Source organism: Megalops cyprinoides, chromosome 8 (genome assembly GCF_013368585.1).
Source record: "Megalops cyprinoides isolate fMegCyp1 chromosome 8, fMegCyp1.pri, whole genome shotgun sequence".
NCBI lineage: Eukaryota > Metazoa > Chordata > Actinopteri > Elopiformes > Megalopidae > Megalops > Megalops cyprinoides.
Genome location: NC_050590.1, coordinates 13,137,644 through 13,164,238, shown reverse-complemented (window position 1 = coordinate 13,164,238; position 26,595 = coordinate 13,137,644). Strand labels below are relative to the sequence as shown.

General features: G+C 43.3%; 1 protein-coding gene across 8 annotated transcripts in view; it reads left to right on the top strand.

The window, feature by feature from the left end:
- Positions 1 to 22,851: 22,851 nt before the first annotated feature.
- The window catches only part of LOC118781590 (chromodomain-helicase-DNA-binding protein 9-like), a 64,995-nt gene continuing 61,251 nt past the window's right edge, over positions 22,852 to 26,595 (top strand). For all 8 annotated transcript variants that reach the window (XM_036534568.1, XM_036534563.1, XM_036534559.1 and 5 more), the window contains exon 1: positions 22,852 to 24,353. In XM_036534568.1, the coding sequence (XP_036390461.1) occupies positions 22,854 to 24,353 (1,500 nt within the window). In that variant the 5' untranslated portion in view covers positions 22,852 to 22,853. The remainder of the gene's footprint in view (positions 24,354 to 26,595) is intronic.

The following is a 26,595-nucleotide window of genomic DNA, read 5'->3' as shown; positions in this document are numbered from 1 at the left end:
TGTGCTTATTATTGGCACAATGTATATTTTATTAGTCCTATAAAATGCCTAACATTGAATGGAAGGGACCAGCTTCACCACCCCATCACCCACTCCCACAGTACCCTTCTCCTCTCTCCTCTACATTTGCCTTCAGTATTGAATCTCTCTGACAATGGAAATTAATATGCGTTATATTCCTTCTCCTCTATTTACTCTGTGAGGTTTTTCTGGGCAACTTTATCAGCGGTAACATTATCAAGAGCTTTGCAGAGAGCCTCTTCATCATATTCACATCTGTGCCTGCCCAGTACTTGTCACTGTCAATCACCCAGCAATAATACACAGATGATTCTCTCATTTGGTTTAATAAAATCTCTGGGCTTATTTGCACAGCAGTCATTATAGCACATAATTGCTGCATTGAGGTGTTAGGCGAGCTGTAGCCTGGGGATAAGAGAAGACTATTGCTATATGAAGGATTTGTTTTTTTGCCTTCTCCTCTCCCTAGTCGCTCATATGCCTGAAATGAATATTGCATTTGAATCCAGCTCCTGCACTTCTTATGCCGCTTAACATTGTTATTACTTATTATCAGGACACCAAGTCATTCGTTCTTTCTTTCTCATGTCTTTGCTGTCAAGGCAAATTTCATTGCAAGCTGCCATATGCAATTTTTAACAGTCGTTTAAACCAAATTCAGGATTTGAATTGGAGGTGTGAAGGTTTCCAAAAAATGGACTGACATGAAGTATAACTAGGGGACATATTTCTCCCAGAGTTTAAATTAAACAACTTAGTAATAGCAGTAGTAGTACTGGTTGTAGTAGTAGTAATTTGTGTATGTCTTTTTGTACAACAAACATGTAGAAACATATAGAATCATTAATGTAGCACCAAAACCAATGTGATGGCCAGTTCAGCAATAGTCCTGGTCTCCATAGCACTGGATAACCCAAAAGTATCCCTAGATAATGTGATAGAAGAAAGATGATCAGCTGTTGGTCTTATTAGATTTTGATCATTGAATTCTACAGTTTCAGGCTCATATGAACATCTACATAAAAACAACCTGACTCTCTCTTCTGTTGTTGATTTTGGAGCCATCAGCTTAGTTATGCCACTGAAAAAATCACTCAGAAAATCTGAACATTAATAAAAGTTTTAGATGGAGTCTTTGATTTCACAAAAGCTGGTTGTGGGCAAAAAATAGAGGCACCAATAAAAGAACCAGATGCAAATTGCTTTTGTCAATGAGGTGTGGTGGAAACAAAACACAATCAGATAATAAAGCAATAATTGAGTGCCATAATTAGCTTTTACCTTTCAGCCTGGACAATGTCAATTTGCCAAATTAAATTTCACCAGTGAAGCATTAAATAAGATTTATTTTTGAATAATTAACAATCTTAATTGTCAGGAAATCAATCATTAAACACATGACAATGCAAAAGAACTTAGCTACATAAAATAGTACCAAAGGCACTGAGCAGACTTACTGGTATAGCTGAAAGTCCTGTCTTCACATTTTGCCCTGTGCAGGAAAATAATTATTCAGTCCCTCTTTATTTGCACTATATATGCCTGTATACATACAGTATAATTGGGTCTTAAAAATAAACTGGCACTACTGTAAAAATGGCCCACATCGGATAAATGTGACAGTGTCACACTGTTTGCATTTTAATTACTTGCTTTCTTCATTGATGTTCCTTTTGAGATGTGCAAGTTAAGCATAGCACAATGAGTCAGTATAGTAACATAAAAAATATAATAAAGTATCATTTTGCATGACATGCGGCACACCAATAAATAACCCTACGACTTTTGACACCTCGCCTTTGACAAACAGAAAAAAAAACAATAAAAACTATTCTGTATGTGTCCAAGAATGATCAACAATAAAATAAGACAAAGTTTGTATTGTTCAAACATGTCTTTATGTGAGCCAATGAAAAGGTATGTGTAATTATCATCATTTTAAGGGACTTTTTCTGGGTGCCCAAGGGAATAAGTCAGTTGGTGTTTTTGTGCAGGTATGTATGGTAGTCCATAAGGATTTTCTTCCTAATTCTGCACACCACCAAACAAAACGTCACACCTTTAGAAGATGTGTGCATTGACAGTCGGATAATGAGTTAGCATTGCTGTGGGAGAGGGGTTTGTTGTCAGAGATACTCACTGAACTATATGACAGACATTCTCTAACTGGGCTCTGACACTAGTTGCCAATGGTACCATGGGATCATCCGATATCCAACAGCTGGCATTGCAAATTGAGTTGCCTATTGCAGTGGTGGTGGTGGTGTGTAGTAACCTGTGATCCTTATGTTCCCAACGATGATGGCAGTTGCCAAAGGAAGTGGAATACTTCGAGTGGGACTGGCTGAGACCAGCTTATTTTATTTTTTATTCTCTGAGTACTGAACCCTTTTTGGAGCATGTCTGCAAACTACAGCCAAAAGGTCATTTTTGTCCCTAGCGGTAACCCCCACCCCATTTCCAAGAATGAGCTGCTTTACAGCCCAGTTGTGGTAATGTGAATTCCAAGAATGTGACTTAATTGCATTTAGGCCTAAACCTAGAGGTTGCACATGAGGATTGGATGCACTTTTAAGATTAATTAATAGTCATGTCCAACTGAGCAAAGCGTATATATCGGTATGTCGGCTTTGATAAGTAGTATGTTACTACTCATCATAGTAGTAAGTGATAAGATCTCTGACAAAGTATTGCATCAGAGATGAGAATGTACAAAGGAATAATTTACAGGAAGCAACAAAAAATATATATAGAAGGAACTGCACATGCTGTATATGTTCTTTTTAAATGTTTGCATGCAATCCCACATAGATTCTTCTTTTGTACAGCATATTGAAACTGGAGAAAAGTGCAAATAGGTCATAACTAGTATTTTAAGTTAACATTAGTAGGCACATATATTCCTACCTGACACAAATTTCCCTTTACCGTTCCCAATCCTTCAGATGGACACCATTTAAAAGGGCAGTGGTGTTAGCTTTCAGCAGGGTCCTGCTCCTGAGAGACTGGGAAAATAGGGACCTCAGGGCACACTGGTTCACTCTGGTTTCCAGAGAAGACAGGAAACAGATGGAGTATGTGAGTTCTTGGAGTACATGTCCATCTGAGAAGATCACATGCTCACAGCCCCATATATTTGCATTGAAGTTTGTATACAAGCTACTTGCATTGCTTGGCTAGGCTCTTTTTAGGAAAATCCTTTTCCATCATTTGTAGCATTTCCTGTAACAATGTTTTCCTTTATTATCATTACTACATTATGGATGAACCTGGTTCCTAGGTGACAGAGATGGTGTCAGGCCACAGGCACTGACTCACAAGCAGACCAGGAGTACTCAAGTTCCAGGAGGCTTTACTGGAAGGGGGAAAAAAATTGCAGGGCAGGTACGTCAGGCAGAATAGGCAGGGTCAAAAACCAGAGGGGCAGTCCAAGGCAGCATAAACAAGGAGCAGGAATCAAAAACAGGATCAGGCTGGGTCAAACCGGGCAGGCAGGCAAGGGCGGCAGGCAGGGACAAAGTTGGATGTCAGGCAGAAGTCAGCACAGGATGACCGCAAGAAGTAATCAGGCAGGTACGCAACAGACAAAACTGAGATGAACTGGTGACGAGACAGAGACAAGCAGGGTATATAAAGGCTGGGCTAACGAGGAGATGGAATGAAGGTGGGCAGGCAGGCAGGTGGAGCGATCAGGAAATCAGGTTGGGGGGTGGGGGGGGGCACAGGGCGGAGAGCGGGGCAGGGCCGAAACACATGGGAACTGTAAAGAAAAGCACATGGACACTGACAGACAGGGAAAACTCATAAACAACAGCTAGGGGGCCAGAGTACTGACAGATGGGTCTGTTTGCAAGCAGGAAGATCTGTCCCAAAAGGCAGCTTCATCCAATGAAATATTGTCTGTTGTGATGCCTAAATTAAATCTCAACCTTAACCCTAATCCAAACTGAATGTGTACACACTAATGTTTACACAATAGATTTATTCCTCTAAGCTGCATTTCACATTGGTGTCTGGTTTAATAAATTATGCCATGTGTTTTAATAGTACTGAAAGGTTTTTAACTTTGTTGTTATGCCATTTACAGCTGAGTGCAGAGACAATTTGGGATATCACCTCCATTGACGGGATCGTACAGACAAGGTTCACTTTGTGGACAGATCTACCTCTCTTCTAGCAACCACAACCTGTTGGACCTCCAAGACTACCAATTTAGTTGTATTTAGAGGGTCTCAATTTTTTAATCAACCATTAAAGTGTAACTGTTTTCAGTCTCAAGTTTGATTGACAAGAGGTCTGACCGTGAGGATAAAGGATAGCAGAGACAGAGTTCCCCACAAGCCTTTTGTGGCAAGAAGGAGCTCCCTTCCATCCCCAAGAATGCAGTCCCCTTTACCAAGCCCACATTGCCTGCTGCCTCAGCGCAGTCCTCAAAGGGAACTCACACCTTTTCCAGGCCTTTTAACCTCAAGGACTTACTGTTAGTAGACTTTTAATTTCACACCACAATATATGTGATCAGAGCATAGAATTTTACCATGAGTAAAGCAGTGTAGACATGCTGATGACCAGAAGGTTGGCTTACAGTGAGTACTCCAGCCATGTTGGAAGTCATGTGTGACAGTTAAGCTATGGTTATGAATTCTGATATTGATGTCAGTTACATATGGACTTTTCCCCAGTCAAGGTTTCCTTATCTTTGGTTGGAAGATGCATAGACTGCATGTTGTCATTTTCATTGCAAGTGATTATTTACATACATATTTTATTTGCTTATATACAAAATTCCACAGCTCTACCTAAGCAAACATGTTTACTACTGTCTGTGATACATTGGTGGAATAACTTTGCATTTGTGGTAGATTTCTAGAAAGAGTGTCATTAAATCTACAAGCCCTACTTCAGCGATGTGACTGAAGAGCATTTGGCTCTGTTTGTTTGTATGATTTAAATTCATGTCTGTGGCCTGAATCTTTATTTTGTTCAGATTATGAATGACAATTAGAACCATTCAATTAGAAGCATTCCATTCACTTGACAGTTACTTTAAATCTAGTGAAAAAAATGTCCCCTTAGTACTGGCTCCACACTGTTGGAGTGAGCTTCCTGCTGAGATTCGTACAACAGACTCCCTGGGTGCCTTCAAGAGAAAGCTGAAAACCTTAGCTGTATCTCTAGTCTACCTTCCTCCCTGTCTCTATCTTATCCATACCTTTTATTTGTAAGCATTATACTCATTTTTTTCTGAACTGTCAAACTACATAATACCGTACAAAATGGGTTTGCTGAAGAGCAACATTACATTACATTAAGTCATTTAGCATTAAAAAACCATTCTAGTTTAGCACTTAACTCTAACAAGCACTAAAAAGTATTTTACTGACTTCTTGTAATGCTTTTTGATAACTACTCTCAGCATAGTGATGCACTTATTTGGAGGTTGCTCTGGGTCTGTGTCTGCTGAATGACATAATGTAATGTAATGTTGCTCTTCAGCAAACTCATTTTGTAAGGTATTATGTAGTTTGACAATTTAGAAAAGATTGAGTATAATGCTTACAAATTTGGCAGGATGCTTCAGTTGGTCCTTTACTAATATAAATGATACAGACAAGTTAACTAGTCATCTGACTGAATCTGAAAGTTTGGTGGGAAATGGTGTGATGCAGAGCAATGAAATGGTAACCAACTCATTACTGTATATTTCATGTTGTAATACATTTGAACTTCCCTCCTTGTCTCTGTCTGTCAGTACGTGGTTTTTTGACAGTCCTGTGTATCATTCTTTAGAGATAAGTCATGTCCACAAACTTAGATGTATTCTTTTTTAATTCTATCAGCCTCTTTTACATTTCTCCTTTTTTAGAAATGTAATTTGTTTGTCAAAAGGAAGACCTTGTGTTACCTATAACATATGTACTGGTGAACAGGGTTGGGAGGGTTACTTTAAAAATGTATTCCGATACAATTAGGCTACTAATTACCTGTTAAAAAATGTAATCAGTAACCTAATCCAAGTATCACAATATTTAAGCAACGTAACTTGATTACTTTCCATTACTTTACATGATACTCATGGAATAAAGCAACTAATCATTTATCTGTAATATTTTAAAAGCTGCATAATTTTGCCCTCAACCATGTAAACATATTCACACACAAAGTGAATGAAAACAACACAGCAAGAACCACTGGTGAAGGGAAATATGGATGGAGACTTTAGGTCTGGAACTGAAGTAGCGCTTAGTTACCTCTAGTTTCTGTGATGTGAGTAAATGTAACTCAATGCTCTAGCCATGGAATCCAGTTGTCCACAATGAAGCAAAAGAAAGGATTTTTACACACAAGGTGAATACTCAGATCTGATGCTTAAACGAATGACACTTCACACAAGGCTTCACAATGCTTCTTGTGTTGAAATCAAGTTCCTGCTGGACTCAGGGATTTGTTGTACTGAAAGAGAACCAGAAGAATGGTTGAATGGTTAAGACTAATTTCCATGCCCTGTGTCTTGTGCAATGTATCATTATTGCCTAGGGACAGCCTGAAGATCACCGCAAGGGGCAATGTCACATTGGTGGTTCAGTGGTAGAATTTTGTGGGTGGCAGTGTAGCATAGTGGTTAAGGAGCAGGACTCATAACTGAAAGGTTGCGAGTTCGATTTCCCACTGTGACACTGCTGCTGTACCCTTGGGCAAGATACTTAACCCACAATTACCTCAGTAAATATCCAGCTGTATAAATGGGTAACATTGTACAAAACTGTAACTGATGTAAGTCTCTCTGGATAAGACCGCCTGCTAAATGCCAATAATGTAATGTAACAAGGGCACTCTACACTCTCTATGAGCGTGAGTGTGAACCTACACCTTTATGTTTTTACCACAAGAGGGTGACATCTCCCCAGAATTCTCTGTGAATGGAATTTTACACTGCTTTCACTCAACTTACATTGACCTCTGTTACTGCTTAGATATTAGAATTAAAGCCAGGCGTTGTTTCTATGTGTAGATCAACAGGCAATGGATTAACATTGAAATGGATTAATATAAACATTTGCTAGTGGACTCATGATTTTGGATTTTTTTTTGTCTCCGATTTCAATTGTTGATAAATATTGCACAAACAGGTATGAAATTTTTTTTTGAAATTTTTTCTTTGAAGTTAATGTTCAGAATGAGTGTAAGTTATTTACCATTGCAAATTATTGGATACAACACTAAATGCTTTTGTGTATGATGGACTTTCTTTTTCAGCCATAGTGTATATTACATGCTTTAAATGACATACACCTGGAGGAAAATTAATAGTTTGAAGATGCATCAGCTTTAAGCAGACCTCAAGTTAAATTTTATATATCTGTCTATACTGCAATTCAAATTGAATGTGCCTGTGATTTATCCTTGTTGAAACAATGGTTTTTGATATGTAGATACATAAGGGTATTTGTTTTAACTTCTGACATACCAACCCAGTCTGAAAGGGTATAGATCTGCTAAAACCTGCACTTTGTTCTATTTATATACAGATGTAAAAGGTGTGTAAATATTCATTATGGGGTTTTCAATTTTACAACCATCTTTGTTTCAGAATAACCATTGGTTTTAAAAAGATTGTGTTAAGATGTTTCTGTGTACAGATGTGTTTTTACAAAGATTTAATTTAGATGAGTGTAAACAAGCTGATCAAGTGGCATTGTGTCCTGTATGTAAATGAGATGTATGGAATATGTGAAGACTGTTTGAGGTACATTTAAATAGTTCTAGATCACACGGGAAAAGACAGATATCTACATTCTTAAACCGGCCTAACACACTGCCAGTATTTCCCCCACAAGCAGAGACAAGGCTTTTCAAGAATGACCTTAGTGCTAGAAAATGGCAGTGCTTGGTGACAGATAAAAAGTTGCCATTTTTCCCGACTACATTTACATTTACATTTACATTTATTCATTTATCAGATGCTTTTATCCAAAGCGACATACAAAAGTGCATATAGTGGGCAAACAGGCACAAGGGCAAGATGTGTACAGGTCATACAAACCTACGACTAAGGAACACCAGATAAAAACGCAAAGCAACAGCAGAATCTTGTGTTCTTACTTGCATCTTCTTTAATTACCTACATGTTGGTGTTTAAGCATGGCATTGAGGATTAACCCAGATATCAACAAAATGTTAGTAGGGTACTGATTGGTAATCTTTGAATGAGGTCATTGTTATGTAAAGAACGACTCGGGCACAGAGAGTTCAAGTTGGAGTGTCCTCCATTTAATCACTCACACAACTAACAAACCTGACTGACATTGCGTGCAACGTCATACGTAAACCAGAGAACACTGCATTGCCATGGCAATGGCGAACATAACATTTCCCCCCCCTCTCACAGGAAACTAAGTGTGAAAGACTGCCTCAAAGTCATTGAAGCGTCCAGGCCGCGCATGCGCCCGAGCTGGACGACCCTCTGGTTCAGTGGCAGGCTCAGGGGTCGTGAGTTCAGGGGCTATGGCTCCAGGCTGGACTGGAGGTGTGGGGCCATCCGGGTTTGTGCTGGGATCTGTCCAGGGGCCATCCTGTGGGGCTGATGTGGCTGTTACAGGGGCCATACTTTCACTAAGCCCAACAGGAGCCTGGACCCTGCGCAGGCGGCTGGAATGCCAGCGGGTGCCATCTGTAAGCCTGTAAGTAGCCGGGCCGAGTCGTTGGCTGACCTGGACAGGATGTGACCAGAAAGACTGCAATTTATTCTCGCGTAGTGGTCGGCGAATCCTGACCCAGTCGTGGACTGCGATGGTAGGAGACCGAGCTCGCTGTCTCCCGTCAAACCGAGTCTTCATCTGGTACTGACGTGCATCCACCTTTTCTTGGATCGGGTGAGCTGGAGTCTGGGCCAGGGCAGGGCGAAGTCTATCCAGAGGCAACTGGAGCTCTCGTCCCAGCATGAGGGAAGCGGGAGAGACTCCAGTCGTGGCGTGTGGGGTGGCACGATAATGTAACAATGTCTGCAGTAGGCTGGCGCTGAATGTGCACCCTTGAGCAAGGTGAGCCCTGATTCCGTTCTTCAGAGACTGATTCAGCCGTTCCACCCCCCCGTTGGCAGAGGGGTTATAGAAAGCTGTGCGGATATGGTGAATCCCTTTCTCTTTCAGGTAGGAGGTCAGTTCACATGAAACCATTTGAGGCCCATTATCAGTGGTGATTTTCTTGGGCAAACCCCAACGGGCAAATAAAGAGTCCAGAATGTCAATTAGCACTTTGGCTGTCACTGAGCCGGCTGGTGTCACCTCTGGCCACTTAGAGTGAAGGTCGTAGATCACAACCAGAAAACGCTGATGGTGTGGCACGCCATGCAGCTCACCACAGACATCGAGCTGTAGATGCTCCCAGGGTTTGGACGGCCAGGTCAAAGGTTGCATGGGTGGCGGCGGGGCTGGGGCCCTGGTCTTGCCACTGAGGAGACAGGCGGTGCAGTCCTTGACCAGGGTCTCAATGTCCCTGTCGATCCCAGGCCACCACACTGTGTCCCGACATCGTTGTTTGAGCCTGACTATGCCCAAGTGGCCCTCGTGCGCCATAGCAAGGACACGCGCACGCAGGGAACTTGGGACCACAGTACAGAGCCCCCTGGCAACACAGGTGTCATTCCAGCATGCAAGCTGCTCCCGGATCCTGAAGTAGGGTGTTAGCTCATCCGGCACCGTTTTTGGCCAGCCTTGCCTGATGTATGTTGATACTGAGGAAAGGACAGGGTCGGCTGCTGAGGCATCCTGCAGCTCACGCAGCGACACAGTTTCCTGGAGTGGTGTATGGAGCAGCTGTATGATGTCATTTTCTGCTTGCTCGCGGCCAGGGACTAAGACCTGAGATGTGGGCGGGGCGGGGACTGACCGGGACAGCAGGTCTGCTACCACGTTGTCACGTCCGGGCGTAAACTGCAGGCGGTAGTTGTATTGCAGTAAGCGGTCAGCCCAACGGTGCAACCGTAGTGGCCTGTGGCCAGTGCCTGATGTGGCCAGAAGGGCAGTGAGTGCCTGATGATCAGTCCTCAGTGTGAATTCGCGGCCATACAAATACATGTGCCAGCGCTCACAGGCCCACAGGCACGCCAGCGCTTCTCGTTCCCCCACAGAGTAGCGTTGTTCTGTAGGGGTGAGGGCTCGGGAGGCGAAAGCGACAGGCCTTTCTGTACCTCCCTGGACCTGGGACAGCACAGCACCAATGGCTATGGCTGAGGCGTCGCATGTGACCAGAGTGGGGCTGGCTAGGTCGAAATGTGCCAGGACCGGTGGTGTTGTGAGCTGCATCTTCAGGCGTTGCACGGCATCAGAACAAGCTGGTGTCCAGACCCAGGGCTCATTGTGTTTCAATAGTCTGCGCAGCGGCGCAGTCGTCTCGGAGTACTGCGGCACAAACCTGAGATAGTACGCCGTCATTCCCAGGAAAGAAGCAATCTGAGCTGGTGACGTGGGTTCTGGGACTTGCTGGATGGCCTCTGTGTTAGAGAGGAGCGGGCTTATGCCCTCAGCAGAGAGGCGGAACCCCACATACTCGATAGACGAGGCCCCGAAGACACACTTTCCTCCGTTAAGTGTGAGGTGGTGTTTGGATAATGCTGCGAAAACTCTCTGGAGCCGTTCATCATGCACCGCGGTGGTGGAGCCATGGACTACTATGTCATCCAAAAATACAGCCACGCCTGAAATCCCAGCCAGGATGGAGGCCATTATTTTCTGAAAACAGCTTGGAGCTGAACTAAGGCCAAAAGCCATGCGTTTGTAGCGAAAAACCCCTTTATGCGTAATGAACGCAGTCAGGTTGCGGCTATCTGGGTGTAAAGGCACCTGGAGGTAGCCCTGGCACAGGTCCAGTTTGGAAAAGACTGTAGACCCATAAAACTGGGCGGTGAGCTCCTCAGTTGTTGGCAAGGGGTAGCAGTCGGGTATTATGGCCCTGTTCACGGACCTCATGTCTACACAGATGCGCAGGCCCCCACTCTTTTTCTTTGCCACGACTAAATTAGATATCCATGGTGAGGCATTCACCTGCTCAATTATGTCCTCATCTAGCAGACGCTGCAGCTCAGCTGTGATGTCATCGCGTAGGGCTAGCGGGGAGCGACGGAGTGGTTGCATCACTGGTGTGACGTTACGGTCTACCATGGGTTGGTGAGCAAAAGCAGTGAGACAGCCCAACCCACCGAACAGGCCAGGCCATTGTTCCTGCCATGTGGAGGCGACAGTGTGAATCTCTGAGCCTGTTGTGTCGAGCAGAGTGAATCCGAGGCCACTGAAAAGGTCTAGACCAAGTAAGTTGGCACCATGGCGGGATACGTGGAATGTGAATAGTGGCAGGGTCTTGTCCCCATAGCACACTGGAAGTCTGACAGAACCGACAATGTCGATTTTAGAATTCCCATAGCCATGCAGCGTGGTGGAGGCTGGATCCAGTGGCTTATGAGAGAAGAACCTTTTCCAGGTTGACCAGTTCAAAAGTGATACAGTGGCTCCTGTGTCAAGGAGGAGGGGCAGTGTGACACCATCAACCATAAGTGAACAGGTTTTAAATGAAACACCTGAACGGACATTGTGGATAATTGTTGCGGGGGCAAGTGGATGTTGCTGATTGACTCTGGTTGGAGCAGATCTACAAACTTTGTGAAAATGGTTAAGCTTCCCACAGTTGGCGCAGGTCTTCCCCCGTGCAGGACAAGCTTGTGCTCTAGAATTGTGTGAGAGGGAACCACAGTTACCACATGGCTGTCTGGGGCGCTCGCGTGGTTGTGAAGCTACTTGCACACAATCTGAACTGGCAGTTTGCTTGGCAGAGGAAGTTTGGAGCTGTAATTCGTCTGCTGTTGCTGACGGTGATGGGGCGGACACTGACAGATTTGCCGCGCATTGGAGAGCAGATTCAACTTGTAGCGCTATTTTCACCGCCTGAGCCAGTGTCAAGTCGTCATTCTCCAAAAGCAGTTTGTCTCTAATTTTATCACAGTTCGTCTGTAAAATGAGTTGGTCACGTATCATTTCGTCTTGCAGTGACTTAAACTTGCACGAACTAGCTAAGCCTCGTAGATCAGCCACATATTGGGAGACAGACTCACCAGACCGTTGGTGTCTGCGCCAGAACATTACGCGACGGAGAAGGGCACTCTGCGGGGCCGCGAAGTGGTCTCTGAGCTGTTTCGCAGCCTCGTCGTATTTGGTGGATTTCGCGAAAGTTCCGAAGACTCGCTGACCCTCTGTTCCGAGACAGTGCAGCAGCAGCGCACGTTTTCTCCCGTCCGTAACATTGTCCAAGCCTGCAGCTAGAAGATAGGTTTCGAAGGCAGCAAACCACTGCAACCACGGCACGGGTGGTTCCCCAGGTAGGGCAAGGAAAGGAGGAGGTGGTGGCAGAGAGTAGTCAGCCATCCTCGTCGCCAAATGTTATGTAAAGAACGACTCGGGCACAGAGAGTTCAAGTTGGAGTGTCCTCCATTTAATCACTCACACAACTAACAAACCTGACTGACATTGCGTGCAACGTCATACGTAAACCAGAGAACACTGCATTGCCATGGCAATGGCGAACATAACAGTCATTGCACAATATTCACTTGCTGTGATCCTTTTTTTTTTTTTTTTTACTACTTTTTCCACCATATTAATGTATTGGGGTTCAGGGAAAAAGGTGTTCTGACCCCATTTACTGTGTACCTCACCAACTTAACAATCCACCAACAGAGACAGATTTTGGTAGTGCAGAAACTAATGACGAGTAAGCTACATGATGCTACATGAGAAAGGGAAAGACAATACAGACCAAGGCACTTGGCTAAGAGGCAGTCACCCAAGCAGGGCATAGGATACGAGAGGGACTCACCAGCAGACTACATTCTTTTCAAACATGCATGATGGGGGTTCTGCATCCACTTACCACCTCCAACTGGGTACAGGATGAAAAGTTAACAAAACAAAAACAATCTTGTGACACTGTTATGTCACAAGATTTGAAGGAAGTCCAGGGAAATGGAAATCAAAAGTCTTCAACAGCTTTGTGAATGGCAGTATCAACTGCGTGACTCAGTTGGTGGTTGCATTCTACCAAACTCACAGTGTAAACCACAGAGTGCTCATTCAAACTGGAAAAGAGAAAACCTATAGGTAATCTATACATCAAGATACAAAATACCTCAGAAATATGTCAGACCAGTCGACTGGATAATAGCCACTGATTTGATTATTTTACCCTTTCAGAATTGATCTCCACCACCATGACATTGGCATGACTGCGTATACACCCCTTCAAATGGGGACTGCCTCCTGTCACATAAAAGTGATGTAATGTGCCATAGGGGAAAAAACAGATGGAAAGCTTAAAAGACATATATATGTATATGTGAGTGTTTGCTAACCTCTTACAGATAAGGTCTGTGTAGTGATGGACCTGAAACTGGAACTGTACAAAATTAATATAATGATGTGTTTTCACAGAAGAATGTGGCCCAGGGATATTCATTGTGGTCTCAAAGGTAGGTTTAATAAAACCTATGAAAGGATATGGCTGGACAAAGCATTCATCACTCTGCCTTGTATCATTTTAATTGGCATATATATTAGGCTACACTTCCCTTGGTTTTCATTGTCATATATTTGGTTCAGGCCTTAGTAGATTCAGTGTGACAGGATGCCCATGGTGTTGATGTGGAGATTTCCAAAAAAGCCAGACAAAGAACCACGATGCCAAAATAATGATGATTTTATTGCTTCCCAAACAGGTGAAGGTGTAGGTGAGGACTATTTACAGTGCAGGTAGAGAAAAAATAAACAATAATAAACACTAACAAAAAACAAGACAACTATAGAAAATGAACAAATAAACAAAGGTATATACAAGGACTCAGTTACTGCTAATTAGTGCTGCATGCAACTAGACGTGGACCAGTTTGCTCTCTCATTTTACCAACCCACAAATGAAAGTAAATAAGTAAATGTCTGGCCTTTATACCTGGTGGCTGCCTGAGAGAAACCACCATGTCTGACTTCCTTTAACAAAGACGCAATAAAAATTTCCATTTTAAAAAGAAAGTATTAAAGTATTTCATTTGCCCTTACAATTCACCTGCTACCTAAAAAAATTCGACTCCTCACATTCAGCAATTTTCCCGCAAATAATCGGTGGCGGTGCAATACTCGTAAATACGGTATTGGATGTAGTGTCACTCCATTTGTTCCGGTTGCTCTTGGAAACCCGGAAGAGACGGGTTTGTTTTCGCAGTCCGATTCTCGCCGGTGCGCCTGCTCCCCATTCAGCACACTGTGCGCTGGAACGTATACCGTCTCCCGTTTGTATCTGTGAGCAACAAAACTATTAAGTCTTTCCTTGTCGTTTCTAATAAAGTCCGTAACGGACAGCTGTCTCCGTTATATACAGTATATATGTTAATCAACAACTGTAAGGTAAATTGCAGGTAGTTTTCAGGGTATTACTTAAAGTGCCCTTTAACAACATTTACAACTGGGATTAGTTAGATTTGTTCTATAAATAATGGTAACGGAATCATATTGTCTAATGACGCCCTAATAGCAGGATTAAATCCCTTGCTGCGGATTGTTTTTTTAATAAAATTGTTTGCTTTGAGACAGACAACTCCTGGCTCAGTAAGAATAGCTTAAATTGTACATATTTTGCACAGCTATATTTTAAATAATTTAATTTAAATAATCCTAAAAAGCTTTACTGCCAATCAAATGGTGTATGAAATGTGTCTTTTGGCATATTAGTGCTTGCTATAGCCTATATGTACACAACAATAAATAGCAAATATTAATGTTAAATATCAAAAGTAAACATGAACAGATATTCATAATCTGTTAAATATTTCGGATGGATATTACATGATAAAAGATCACTTGAAGTGGTTCATGAAGTGATTCTGAATACTCTTCAGTGTGCGACTCTTTTCACAATTTATGTTTAAAAATACACAATATTCCTTCTGAGACCATGAAGTAGCCAGACCATTGAATCAAGTATACTGTACCTTTCAGCAGTTTTCAGTCCAAGCAGTCCTTGTCAGTCACAATTCTAAGTAAGACTCAACTGTTTTAACCTTGTCATTGATTATTTACTTTACAAATATTCTGACAATCTGCATTATAAATGAATTGTCTGAGCTCCACACTAGATACTAGAATCAGAATCCACTAAACTGAATTTATCTCTGAAAAGCATAGAAAGGCCTGTAATTTTCCTCATGTTTTTCCAAACATTGGCAATGAAATTACTGAAATATATGTTGTTTTCACAATCATGTTTTTTCAAAATATTTACCTGTAAGTGATGTCAGAATTTAACAAACTACAAGCCCACCCCTCAAACAAACCACGGTGACCCCTCCCTTACAGACAGACTCAATAATTTTTACATGTGTTTCGAGGCCTGTAATAACACCACAGCGCAGAAATTGACACCAGCACCCAGAGCCTTCTCTGTTAATCCCCAAAAGGCTGCTGGTCCAGATAACATACCTGGATGCATTCTCAAGGACTGTGCAAAACAGCTGAAGGATGTCTTCACAGACATCTTTAACATCTCCCTCAGCCAAGCAGTAGTGCCCACCTGCCTCCAGAGCACAACCGTCTTACCTGTGCCCAAGAAACCCAGCCCAGTCTGCATGAACGACTTCCGTCCCGTGGCTCTTACTCCAATAGTGATGAAGTGTTTTTCGAGCGACTGGTCTTGCAACACATTAAGGCTGGCCTCCCCACAAATCTGGACCCCCTACAGTTCGCTTATAGAACCAACCGGTCCACAGACGACGCAATATCCACCACCCTCCACCTCACCCTGTCACATCTGGAAAATCGGGATGCCTATGCCGGACTCCTCTTCACCGACTTCAGCTCAACCTTCAACACCATCATACCACAGCAACTGGTGGAAAAGCTGAGGTTGCTGGAGGTGGATACTGGCACCTGCAATAGGAAGCTTGACTTCCTGACACAAAGGCAGCAGTCAGTCAGAGTCGGCAGCCACACATCAAGCACCATCTCAGTAAGCACAGGCTCACCCCAGGGCTGCGTCCTGAGCGCCCTGCTGTTCACCCTGCTGACCCACGACTTCAGAAAAGCCTGCACAGTGCACCACCCCCTGCTGACCATAGATGGCACGGCCATGGAGAGGGTCAGTAGCATCAAGTTTCTGGGAGTGCACCTGGCGGACGATCTGTCCTCGACCACTGACACCATGGCCGTTGTCAAGAAGGCTCAACAGCGGCTCCACCCCCTCCAGAGGCTCAAGCAGGCCAGCCTACCCATTCTGGCCCTCACCACCTTCTAGAGGGGCACCATTGAAAGTGTTCTGACCTACTGTATCACTGCCTGGTTCGGAAACTGCATAACTTCCGAACAGCAACAACTGAACAGGACAGTGTGAACAGCGGGGAAGATCATTGGTGCCCCTCTCCCATCCCTGCTGGAGATCTTCAATCAGCGCTGCGCCTGCAGAGCCTCCGGCATCATCAAGGACCCCTCCCACCCCTCCCACAGCCTGTCTTCCCTCCTGCCATCAGGAAGGAGGTAAAGAAGTATCCGTACCAGGACCACCAGGCTTCTAAACATTTTTATACCCCAGGCTGTGAGGATCATGAACACTCTTTCCTGCCCCCCCTTCACTGAACCATTAACCCCTCCATAGGACCAGACAGACACTTCTCTCCACTAGTGCAATCCTTTTCACGCTGCACCTGGCACTTTTTGTATAGGAAAAAAAGATAATTTATTGACAGTACATGCTGCTATTCCCCTCCAAATATACCATAAAGACATGCTGCTATAAAGACATGCTGCTATTCTCCTTCAAATGTTTACATAACTGAGTGTATTGTATATAGATATATGTTGTTTTAATTCTCCTTAACTTATGTACACTGTTGGTATAGGAGAAACGGCATTTCATTCTTGATTGTACGCAAGTGCATGATAAAATGACAATAAAGGAAATCTGAAATCTGAATCTGAATTACACAACCATGAAACTCTGTGATCAAATGGCCAGTATAAAAAATGTTTGGATGATGCAATACAATATAACTGAAAATATATAGCCCACAGATGAACTGTATGTGCAGTGCCACAAACAGTGCTGACAAACAGATTTGACCAGCAAGGCTATCTCTATGAAGTGAAGTATTTCATTAAATCAATTGGTGCTTAAGTCTTAACTCTATGCATCTCTAGAGCACTACACTATCGCTAGAATGCACTGTTATATTTACCTTAACTAAAATATGCGTTACCCAAAGATTTTTTTAGCCAGAACATATCGGTAATGAACACATGTTCATTTAAAATATTCAACCCGCGTGATCTAAGATTATGTTTTCTAATTTATTTATATAGCGTAGTACTTCTTAATTTATCAGGCTGCTTAGTATTTGGCCTACATGCTTCGTGTGCCGTGTATTAACTATTCAACAACTGAACTTATTTCGATATGACTTTTGTTTCAGTAATTTCAGAAACAGTACACGGAATTTCGACACTGTATTTAAAATTTTCATGATAAAAACTGATGCAGTTTACGTCCGTTTCTGTTCGATATATTCTGTACTGTGAAATGCATGTTTCTTCGTGACGCCGGTCACGACTACAGAGGATGTCATACCGCTAACAGCCACCAGAGGACGCCACACGATCACTGCTAGTTAGCGCAGCACTTTCACTATCTCTAGCCACAGTTGCAACATTTCTATTCGGGAGACTACAGAAATATGAAATCAAAGTAAAACCTCCGACAACTGGCTTTAGCTTTGACGCGGCCATCTTGTGTGTCGTCCTCATCGTAACCTCCTGGCCCTTGGATTTCTCGCCTAAATTCGGGCTCTGGCAGGTGCGTTGGGGACACACAGGTGAGACCGACATCCAGTTTCAGGCGAAACAATTCCGAATCTCGGTTGCAGGTAGTCTAAACTGAACAAACTCCCAGCCGTCCAATCAGAGAGCAAATAACTGATATGCAAATTCTGCGTTTCATCACCTTAGCGGCAGTGCAGCCGCTGAGTTGGACCACATTGCTGCAAGTAAAACTTCACAATTATAATTAGCTTAGCCTACGAAAACTCAGCTTCGCATTGGGCCGGGTGAGACGCCTCGTGTTGGTAAGTAGCTAGCTGATTCCGAACAACGTAAATTCTGTGCAAATTATGTGTGGTATACGAATGTTTTTACTTCAATCGGTGTAGGAACCTGTCACTTAGCAAGTCGAAAGAGAATTCGTGTCGTTCAGTAAGGCTCAGGGAATCCCTTCCAAATACCAAACTTTCCGTGACATCGCTCCCTTCGACAATGGATATGTCAACTGGGTTACTCCCAACCGCTTCCGCCATGGTATGGGACGCGTCTGGCTATCGCTGGTACCAATCAGGTATTGCTGTGCCTTTTAATTTTCAGGGTGAATTAGGGGAGGATGATGTAGCACTAGGAGATTCCCGTATACGACATAGTGCCACAGACGGGGGCTCGTGTCTGTGAATGACGATCTCCCCTCCTCCCCCGCTTCGGACTACGTTGGCGTCACGACACCAGACTATAGGCTGGGGAAGCGAAGAGGCGATGTGGAAACACGTGTGCGATTCGCTCCCTTAACAAATGAAACGTCCAGCTTGCTAGCCCAGCTGTCTACTTGTCTTTCCGTTGAGAGCAAGTTTGGCCTGTTCAAGTGAGTGTAATAGAAGTTTCCAAATAACCGAAGGGGAAACCTCTCTCTGCGCCGCTGTTATAATTAGCTAGCTACTGGAGAATGAGCACAGGTTTAGCCAGCTAGCTAGTTATCCAGCTGGTTAGCTGTCTTGCTGTCTGAGACGAGGAACCAAGACCTCTCTGAAGAAACGATACTCACACACGTACGCAGGATGCTAAGGTTAGTGGTGATATAAAGCTACCTACCTATGTCTGCCTGACTTCCAGCCTAGTCCCCAGAAGACAGGCATAGCTATCCCAGATACCCGGCCTTACTAAGCTAGCTAGCTAGTTGCCCATTGCGTCACGAACATCTTAGTGGACAGCAAATTATGCCGGGGTGGTAGCTACCAGCAGGAAGCCAACTAGATATGATTTTTCGATTTGTTCCGACGCCTGAACACAAGACATCAGTCATTCGGCTTCATACTCTAATGGAACACCGGCGACATAGGTTTATAAGTGGCCTGTCACATTCTCCCGGGCAACTGAGGCCGATCTGACATAGCCAGTAAGCTAACCTGTCTAGCGACTTAGCTAACGAATTGGCCCTTTTTGTAAGCTAACTAGCTAGTTGCATGCCGGTAATCCTATTTCTCTGGACCTGTTAGCAGGTATAAGAAAACGCCTTCGCTTTTGACTGTGCATTTTGTATTGACAAAGTCATGTGAAAAGTATGGACGTCTATTTATTTTTGAATTGAGAGAAACTGAACTATAAGTGTACCGAGGTATACTTGTTAGTGTTGAGATTGGTGTGACATTCGGTCCGGATAGCGCAACACACACCAGACCCGGGATAAACAAAGAAACAGCTAACGTTAAGGTAAGTTAAAGTAGGAAGTGTACGTAGCCAACTTGACACATGACATGAATAAAAATGAAAAACTGAAAAGTTTATTGTGTATTCAATCCATTTTATCGTGTCGACCTGTTGCTTGTTTGGTCGTGCATTTTAATCATCGGATATTTAACATCTTTATTCAGCTACGTTACAACAGGAAATGTTGCCAGTAATGACTATGACGTCCTGGAACTAGCAATGCACGACTGTTCTTTCTCTCCATCGTGTTTGTCGGTGACAGTTCACTAGCTGGAGAGGACTGCTAAAACCTAATTTCACTTAACCTTCCATGTGTATTCATACGGGTGCAGTGATTTTGTGAAAATCACTCACATTTGTTTATTTATGTTGATATCCCTTTTCGTGGACAGAATTTTTAAAGTTTTTGACATAGACTGGTGCATGTACTGAAAGGCCCACTGGTTGCTTAAAATGATGTTGCAAAGGTCTATGTCAGGAGTGAAGCCTCATTGTTTTTGAATGCTTCGAGTTGCGTTTTACAGAAGAGTTGATCTAGGCTTCATGTCAATTGAAGGGAGTACTGTATAATATTTTTTCTACCTCTGTTTCATGTCTTTTCTATAAATGCTGTGCTTTTATAAATATAGTGATAGTAGAGTTTAATGTACAACCTTTAATGGACAATATGCATTCTTCCTTCTGTGGACAAAGTTAAGGAGTAACCTCAGCAGACAGCATTGCATAATATAATACTTTATCTTAGAATTTATATAATGGTGTGTGACATATGCATGTGCACACATGTTGCATGTGTCACCCTTTGTTGTGGCTTTTTCCTCACCTTACAGACGTTGATTCCAGGTACTGAAAAGACTGTTTTCTGATGGTTTTGACCATCCATTCTGAAGTGACATAAAAACATGGGGCTATGTAGAAGTTGTTCAGTTTGTAAGGTTAAACTGCTGTTATGAGCGAGTAAAATGTTGGCTACAGGTTTTCCTGTGCCAGAGAGTGTTATAATCTAGGACCTTTTGACCACACATTTCACAAAATTAAGATGTTTTGCTTACCCTAGGTATAGCCTAGTTCACTTAATGTACCAGAAGGAGTCTGTCTTGAGGTCAGTCTGTTAATGCCATGGCTCTCTACTTGAAGTGGACGGGATTGAAAGACATGTATTGTATTGTTGAAAAAATTTCAACTTATGAACAAAATGTTGGAGGATGCTCAACCACAGTTGTGAATCGATTACATCATTTTAAGTATTGTGCAGTTCCAGTAGGTACCCATGTGACATAATGTGTCAAGCAGCTGAAGTGGCCTGTGGTCACACTATTGTTAATACAAAAATGGCTAAAGCATGCAGAGGCAGGGAAAGTACTTCAAAAAGCTATGAAGGTCAAAGTATTAAAATGTTTGTCAGCAGAAGTAGTTCTATTTGTAGCTCTGCTTTAGAAAAATCTTGTCTAGTAAGTGGCTAAGTAGTCCTTAGATTCCCATAAATCCTACCTGTTGCTAAGTGTAGAATGTTTCAGTATTGATGGTAGCTATTTTCATTGATAATGTAAATAGTTAGAAATGGAAATGTTAGTGCCAAAAACTACATTTGTGAAAACATGTAGTCTAAGGTGTGCAGGCAAAATCCGAAGTATCGAACCACAAATTTTCTATATTATGTAGATTAATAATAGTGCTTGAAAAACAGGTGTCTCTAAAGGAGCTCTCATAAATGTCCATTACTGGGAGATCATCAGAGTTTACAGCCCAAGAGGCAAATTTGCTCAAAACTGGCTTTTTTTCTGAAGTCAGCTCCTAAGTGGGTTTCAATGGGTACTCTGAAACTGAAAACATGACCACACTACTACTACTAGGGTGAAAGATAGGAATACATTTACTACAGAAACATGAACTGTGGCCTACATTCTTGTATTTCATTTCGTAAGACCTGGAATTGATTACTCAGTAGGATTATTATCAATATGGTAAGTTAGACTGTCAATATGGTTGTGTTCCTTGAGCATGAGTCCCTGAGTAACTGCAAAAGGAGATGAGAAGGTGATGTCTCATCCAACATTTCGCAAACTGTAGGAAATTGTTATGGAATCTCATGCCCCACAGTAGAATTGGATGAATGAAAGCGCTTAAAAAGGAACTAAGTATAAATAATGAATGTACCAGGCCTTGTGTGTCTTTTAATAGAGAAACCAAGCATGCACTGGTTGTTTTAATGCAACCATGCTATGAACTAGCATCGCGAATTAAGGATGATATGTTCGATGACTGTTTATTTGATGTGAACGAGACAGGAATCAATCAGTAATGAATCTTGCACAAGCAGATCTGTGACCAGACAGTGCCTGTCTGTCCTTGTCAGTTGCTTACTAGTGCTGCACTGTGTAGGAAGTTTGCTGGTGGTAACTGACCTCACTGTGTCATCATAGCAGGGTATGTAGTCCCCCCACATGCATTAGTAAGTGATGTCCTGGTACCGTTCGATGCTGGAGAAAACTCTGTCCTTTCCTATGAATTGACTGAGAGGAACTCACCTTTAGCTTACCTTAGCTACCACTCATGCAGATACCTGTTACTCTGAATAACTGCTGGTGCCAAGTATGTTCCACCCCCTGATACTTTCAGTTGAAGTCGAAGCACAGGGACCATAAATCTAACAGCAATACACTGGCCTTGTGTGAGCCACGTTGAGAATTTGCACATGAGTCTGCAGGCAGAATGATCCAAGGCACATGATATTTTTTTTCTGTTTCAAAAGACTTGGTTTGTAATTAATGGTGCAAATGCAAGCAATTTAGAATAAAGTAACATTTAAATAAGTTAACAACTGGCTGGTGTTCTTTTGGCTTCCCATGAAAGTTTAAAAAGGTTTTGGTTTTGAAAAAGTGATGAGTTTTGTAAAGCATCTGTTAAAATTTGCCCAGAAAAATAAAGTGCATTACTCATGTTTAAGACACTGTCACACTAGGGCACCATATCTCATGAATCATTGTTTTTTTTCTAACATCATGAATTTTATTATGCAGTGATCAAAAATTTAGCCAGCATTATCTTTAACGTCAAGCCTTGATCCTCGCACATTGTCACTGACCCCTAAATCTCTTTCTCTATGTCTTTCCCTCAGCTCACAGGATCTCTCTGTGGTGCATCACAGTACTATCACGTCATCTTACCTTGATGGATGAATTGAGGTTCTGTATCCTGTGAACCTTTCATTCAACAGCAGCTTGGAACCAACAGAGTCCTGCTTGGAGGGTTGGGAAGTGTGCATGAGTACACACCATGACTGATCCCATGATGGACTTCTTTGATGATCCAAACCTGTTTGTGGGGAGTTTGGAGGGGCTGTCAGATGAGGCCTTTGTAGCTGGTCCTGTGTCTTTGGTGGATGAGCTGAACCTCAGCGCTGGGTTTGAGCCATTGCAAGTGGAATCTTTAGCTGCAGGGAAGCACACTGGCATAGTACCCACCTCCTCCTCTTCCTCCCAGAGCTTGAATTTTGAGCAGCAGATCAGTCATTTTGAGACCATGAAGGCCCCACCGTCTGTTGCACAACCTTTCTCTGGGTCTGAGTGCAGTGCTGTTGGCAGTGGTGGTGCCTTGTTGGCCCAGCACTCACAGTTCCACAACTCCCCAGCACATCAAGCACCCCAGTCCAATGGGCTTTTCCCAGACAGCAGTCCCATGTGGGGAAATCAGGACCAGAATGGGAATTCATTTCATCCACTGCAGCAGCAGCAGATTCATCACCAACACCTTAACCAGCACCACCACATTCAGCAGCCTCAGCAGCATGTGGACTCCCAGCCACTGCACCAGCATGGCAAGGCCTTCCCAGACCACCGCAATTTTGACTTCTACCAAGGCAACCTAGCACAGAAGCAAGAGCAGAATCCCCACAACCTGCCCCATTCCCTGCCACTCAATGCAAATGGGAGCCGTAATGGGAGCCCCTCTCACCAAAGGGGTGCAGCTAATGCTATGAACCAGCCCAAGTCCTATCTAGACACACACAATGCCTCCTTTCCGAGTGGCCCTCAGCAGCAGCAGCAGCAGCAGCATCAGAGCAGCATGCTGAGCTGCCAGGGGGCTCAGAAGTTCTCAAGTTCATCGGAGGACATGAACCTGCCTTTCTCCAGACCATCCTTGTCTGCATCACATTCTCTCTCCTGCTCTGTCAGTTCTGGGGCTGCCTACTCTCTGTCTCAGTATTGCTTTCCTGGACAGCCAGCAGTGAGCATGAGCGAACCTCAGTCTTCTGTGCCAGTCTCTATCACCACCACCAAAACCTCCAGGGCTGCAGCCCTGCAGTCGTCAATGGCGGACTTCTCAGGGGCAGGAGATGCTTTTTCGTTGCTCCCTGGGATAGAACAGGATGCAGTGAATCAAGCTGGGAAATGCCCTTTCCAAGCTATGCAGAACTTGAGGCAAACTCAGGGAAGCTACAGCAGCGCTGAGATGTTCACTGAAGACATGACCTGCTACCCTGGAGCTACGAGCCAGCATTCCTCCAACCAGCAGGGTAGCTGTGAGACGACTGTACCTCCAGCAACCAGCAGTAATGGTTACCCGGAGCTGGATGAGAATCTTCTGCAGCAGGTGGGTGGTCAGAGTGGGGATTTTGAGGGGCTTGAGGCACCCGACCTCCTGGAAGACGACCTTCTTCCTCAGCTAGAGGCTGCCCTGAGCCAGGAGGCCCCGCTGGAACAGCAGGATGACTCCAACTGCTCCTGGGCAAATGACACCCAGGTGGAAGAAGAGGGCAGCTCATTCTCACTGGATTACATGACACAGGTGAGTTTTAAATGGACGTTTGGTATGAGCAGGGGCTTGGAACAGTTGGTGCGATCCATAGGCTCAATCATGTCCTGACAGCTGGAATTTGGGAACGTGTCTGAAGGCTGCTGAACACAATGGTTAGGTTGCAGTTTTAAACAATTTTGTGACATAACATTGTATTTTAAGTGGTGTTTTATACTCTGCACTTGGTTTGGAATAGCAGGGAAGCCTTACTGGCGATGCAGAGAAAACCATGACACTCTTTCTCTGATATCCCAGATCATAGGCCAGCCACCTGTGTAATGTTTAACTAGTGCTGAAAGCTATGAAAGTCACAGGAAGCATGAAGTTGAGGGGGAGTGAGGGTCTCCATTAAAAGATGATGATTTATTCTAGCTACCCAGACTTCAGGCAGCATGTGTCAGCTAATTAAGAATGGCAGAAGTGTCTTCAGGACTTATTGTAAGCATGCTTAAAGCTATAATGAGATGTGGGTCACTGCAGGCTGGAGTCACTGTAAGGTTGTTAGCTGCAGCTTTTATCCACTTCCACTGATGTGGTTTGAGGGGGTGGTGGCACTGTGTGTGTTGGACTGATCTGTGTCCGTTTTCTGAAAGACTCAGAGTGGACTGACATCCAACACAAGGCTGAGTTCCCAGCAGTCCTAGGAGTGATAGTGTCATTCCTTGCTGGCCAGGAGCACAGCAGTTATGTACTGTGAGGGGAGAGCTGGTCGGCATCCAGTAGAGAGGCTGTAGAGGCAACAACTGGCCCCTGAAACAAGAACAGCAGGGAAGGCTTTGGGAAATCCCGTCAGTTTTCTCGCTTGCACTCTGTATGGTCTGTGTCCAAAGGTCTCCTCATTAAAATGAGACGCTCAAAACAGCTGGGTAGTCATCTTTCCCATGCATGCCCTATGTGGCCATAACAGCCATTTGCACTATCGTCAGCACAGCCCAGACTTGCATTGATGCACAAATCCTAACGGCACTGCAGATGGATTGGTGCGTTGAAAGCCTACCCAATCATTAGTCTTACTGGACTGCTCCTTTGCTGTCAGCACCACATTTTAAATCTCTAATGACTATTCCTTTTTGTTTGTGACACTGTCAGAGGAGACAAACTCTATTGGCGTTCAGACATTTTTTGGAGGGTGGGCTGATATAAGTGTACAATTCCATACTGCATTGAAATGAAGAAAAAATAATGTTTTCCATCAAAAATGGTAAAGCCAGATATGTACATCACACTGGTTAAGGCCATTATTTGTTTGGGGCCCTTATATAGGGCAGCTTTTATAGCATTTTACATTTTGTTGATTTGTACAGCTGTGTAATTCCTGGAGCAACTCAGGTTGAGTAGTTCAAGGGAAACCACAGCACCCACCTGGTATTCAGTTTTGTGCTCTAGGTCACAAGTCCAGTCCCTTTTCAGCCACACATTTAAGGCACTGCTTTGACAAAGTTGCAGAATTACTTTCTCTCTACTGGTCTGCAAGGAAGTGAAAGTGAATCTGTATAGTGAATTAAAGAAACTTGATGGGCAACATACTAACACTGATTTCAGTGACCCAGAGTGTGTTTATAGCTAGAACTCAATATAAATATGATTCTGAAGACATTTACAATTAATGTTGTTTCATTCCTATCTTTTAACTTTTTTGGAGTTCTCTACTGAAGTTTGCACATGCAAGTAGCCTGATATATCTAGACACCCTTTAATTAATAATAATTTTTGAGAAAAGAGTTCATTAAAATGTTAGCCTCAGCATGTTAGCCGAGGAAACTATGTATGACTTAGTATTTTAGTTAATAGTAATAGTTAATAGTAAATTAGATATTCAGAAGACATGGCTTGCTTAGGGCCACATGAAGTCCTTTTTCTTTTTGATATTTTCTTGATTTCTGTTTTTTCTAGTTTTAAAGCATGTTTTCTGTTTTCCTTGCAAAACTGTCTGTAGCTTAATGTGTCTTAATACAGTTTGCTAGTTGGCATAAAACTCGCTGTGTAGTATTTAATTTTACAGTAGGTCTCACCACTGAATTTATCTTTCACATTATCTTTTGATAGTAACAGCTGTGCCCTTCAAATCAGAACGAATATGTCAAAGTGGAGGTTGTCTCCGAAGTGGCTCAGAAAGCAAAGACATTTGTACCACGTGCAGGCTGAGCCCTACAGTTCAGGTTCAGTACCAGCCATTTCATCTGTCAAAAATGTGTGGAAGCCCACAGCAGTGGAACAAATTGTCTGCCGTGGT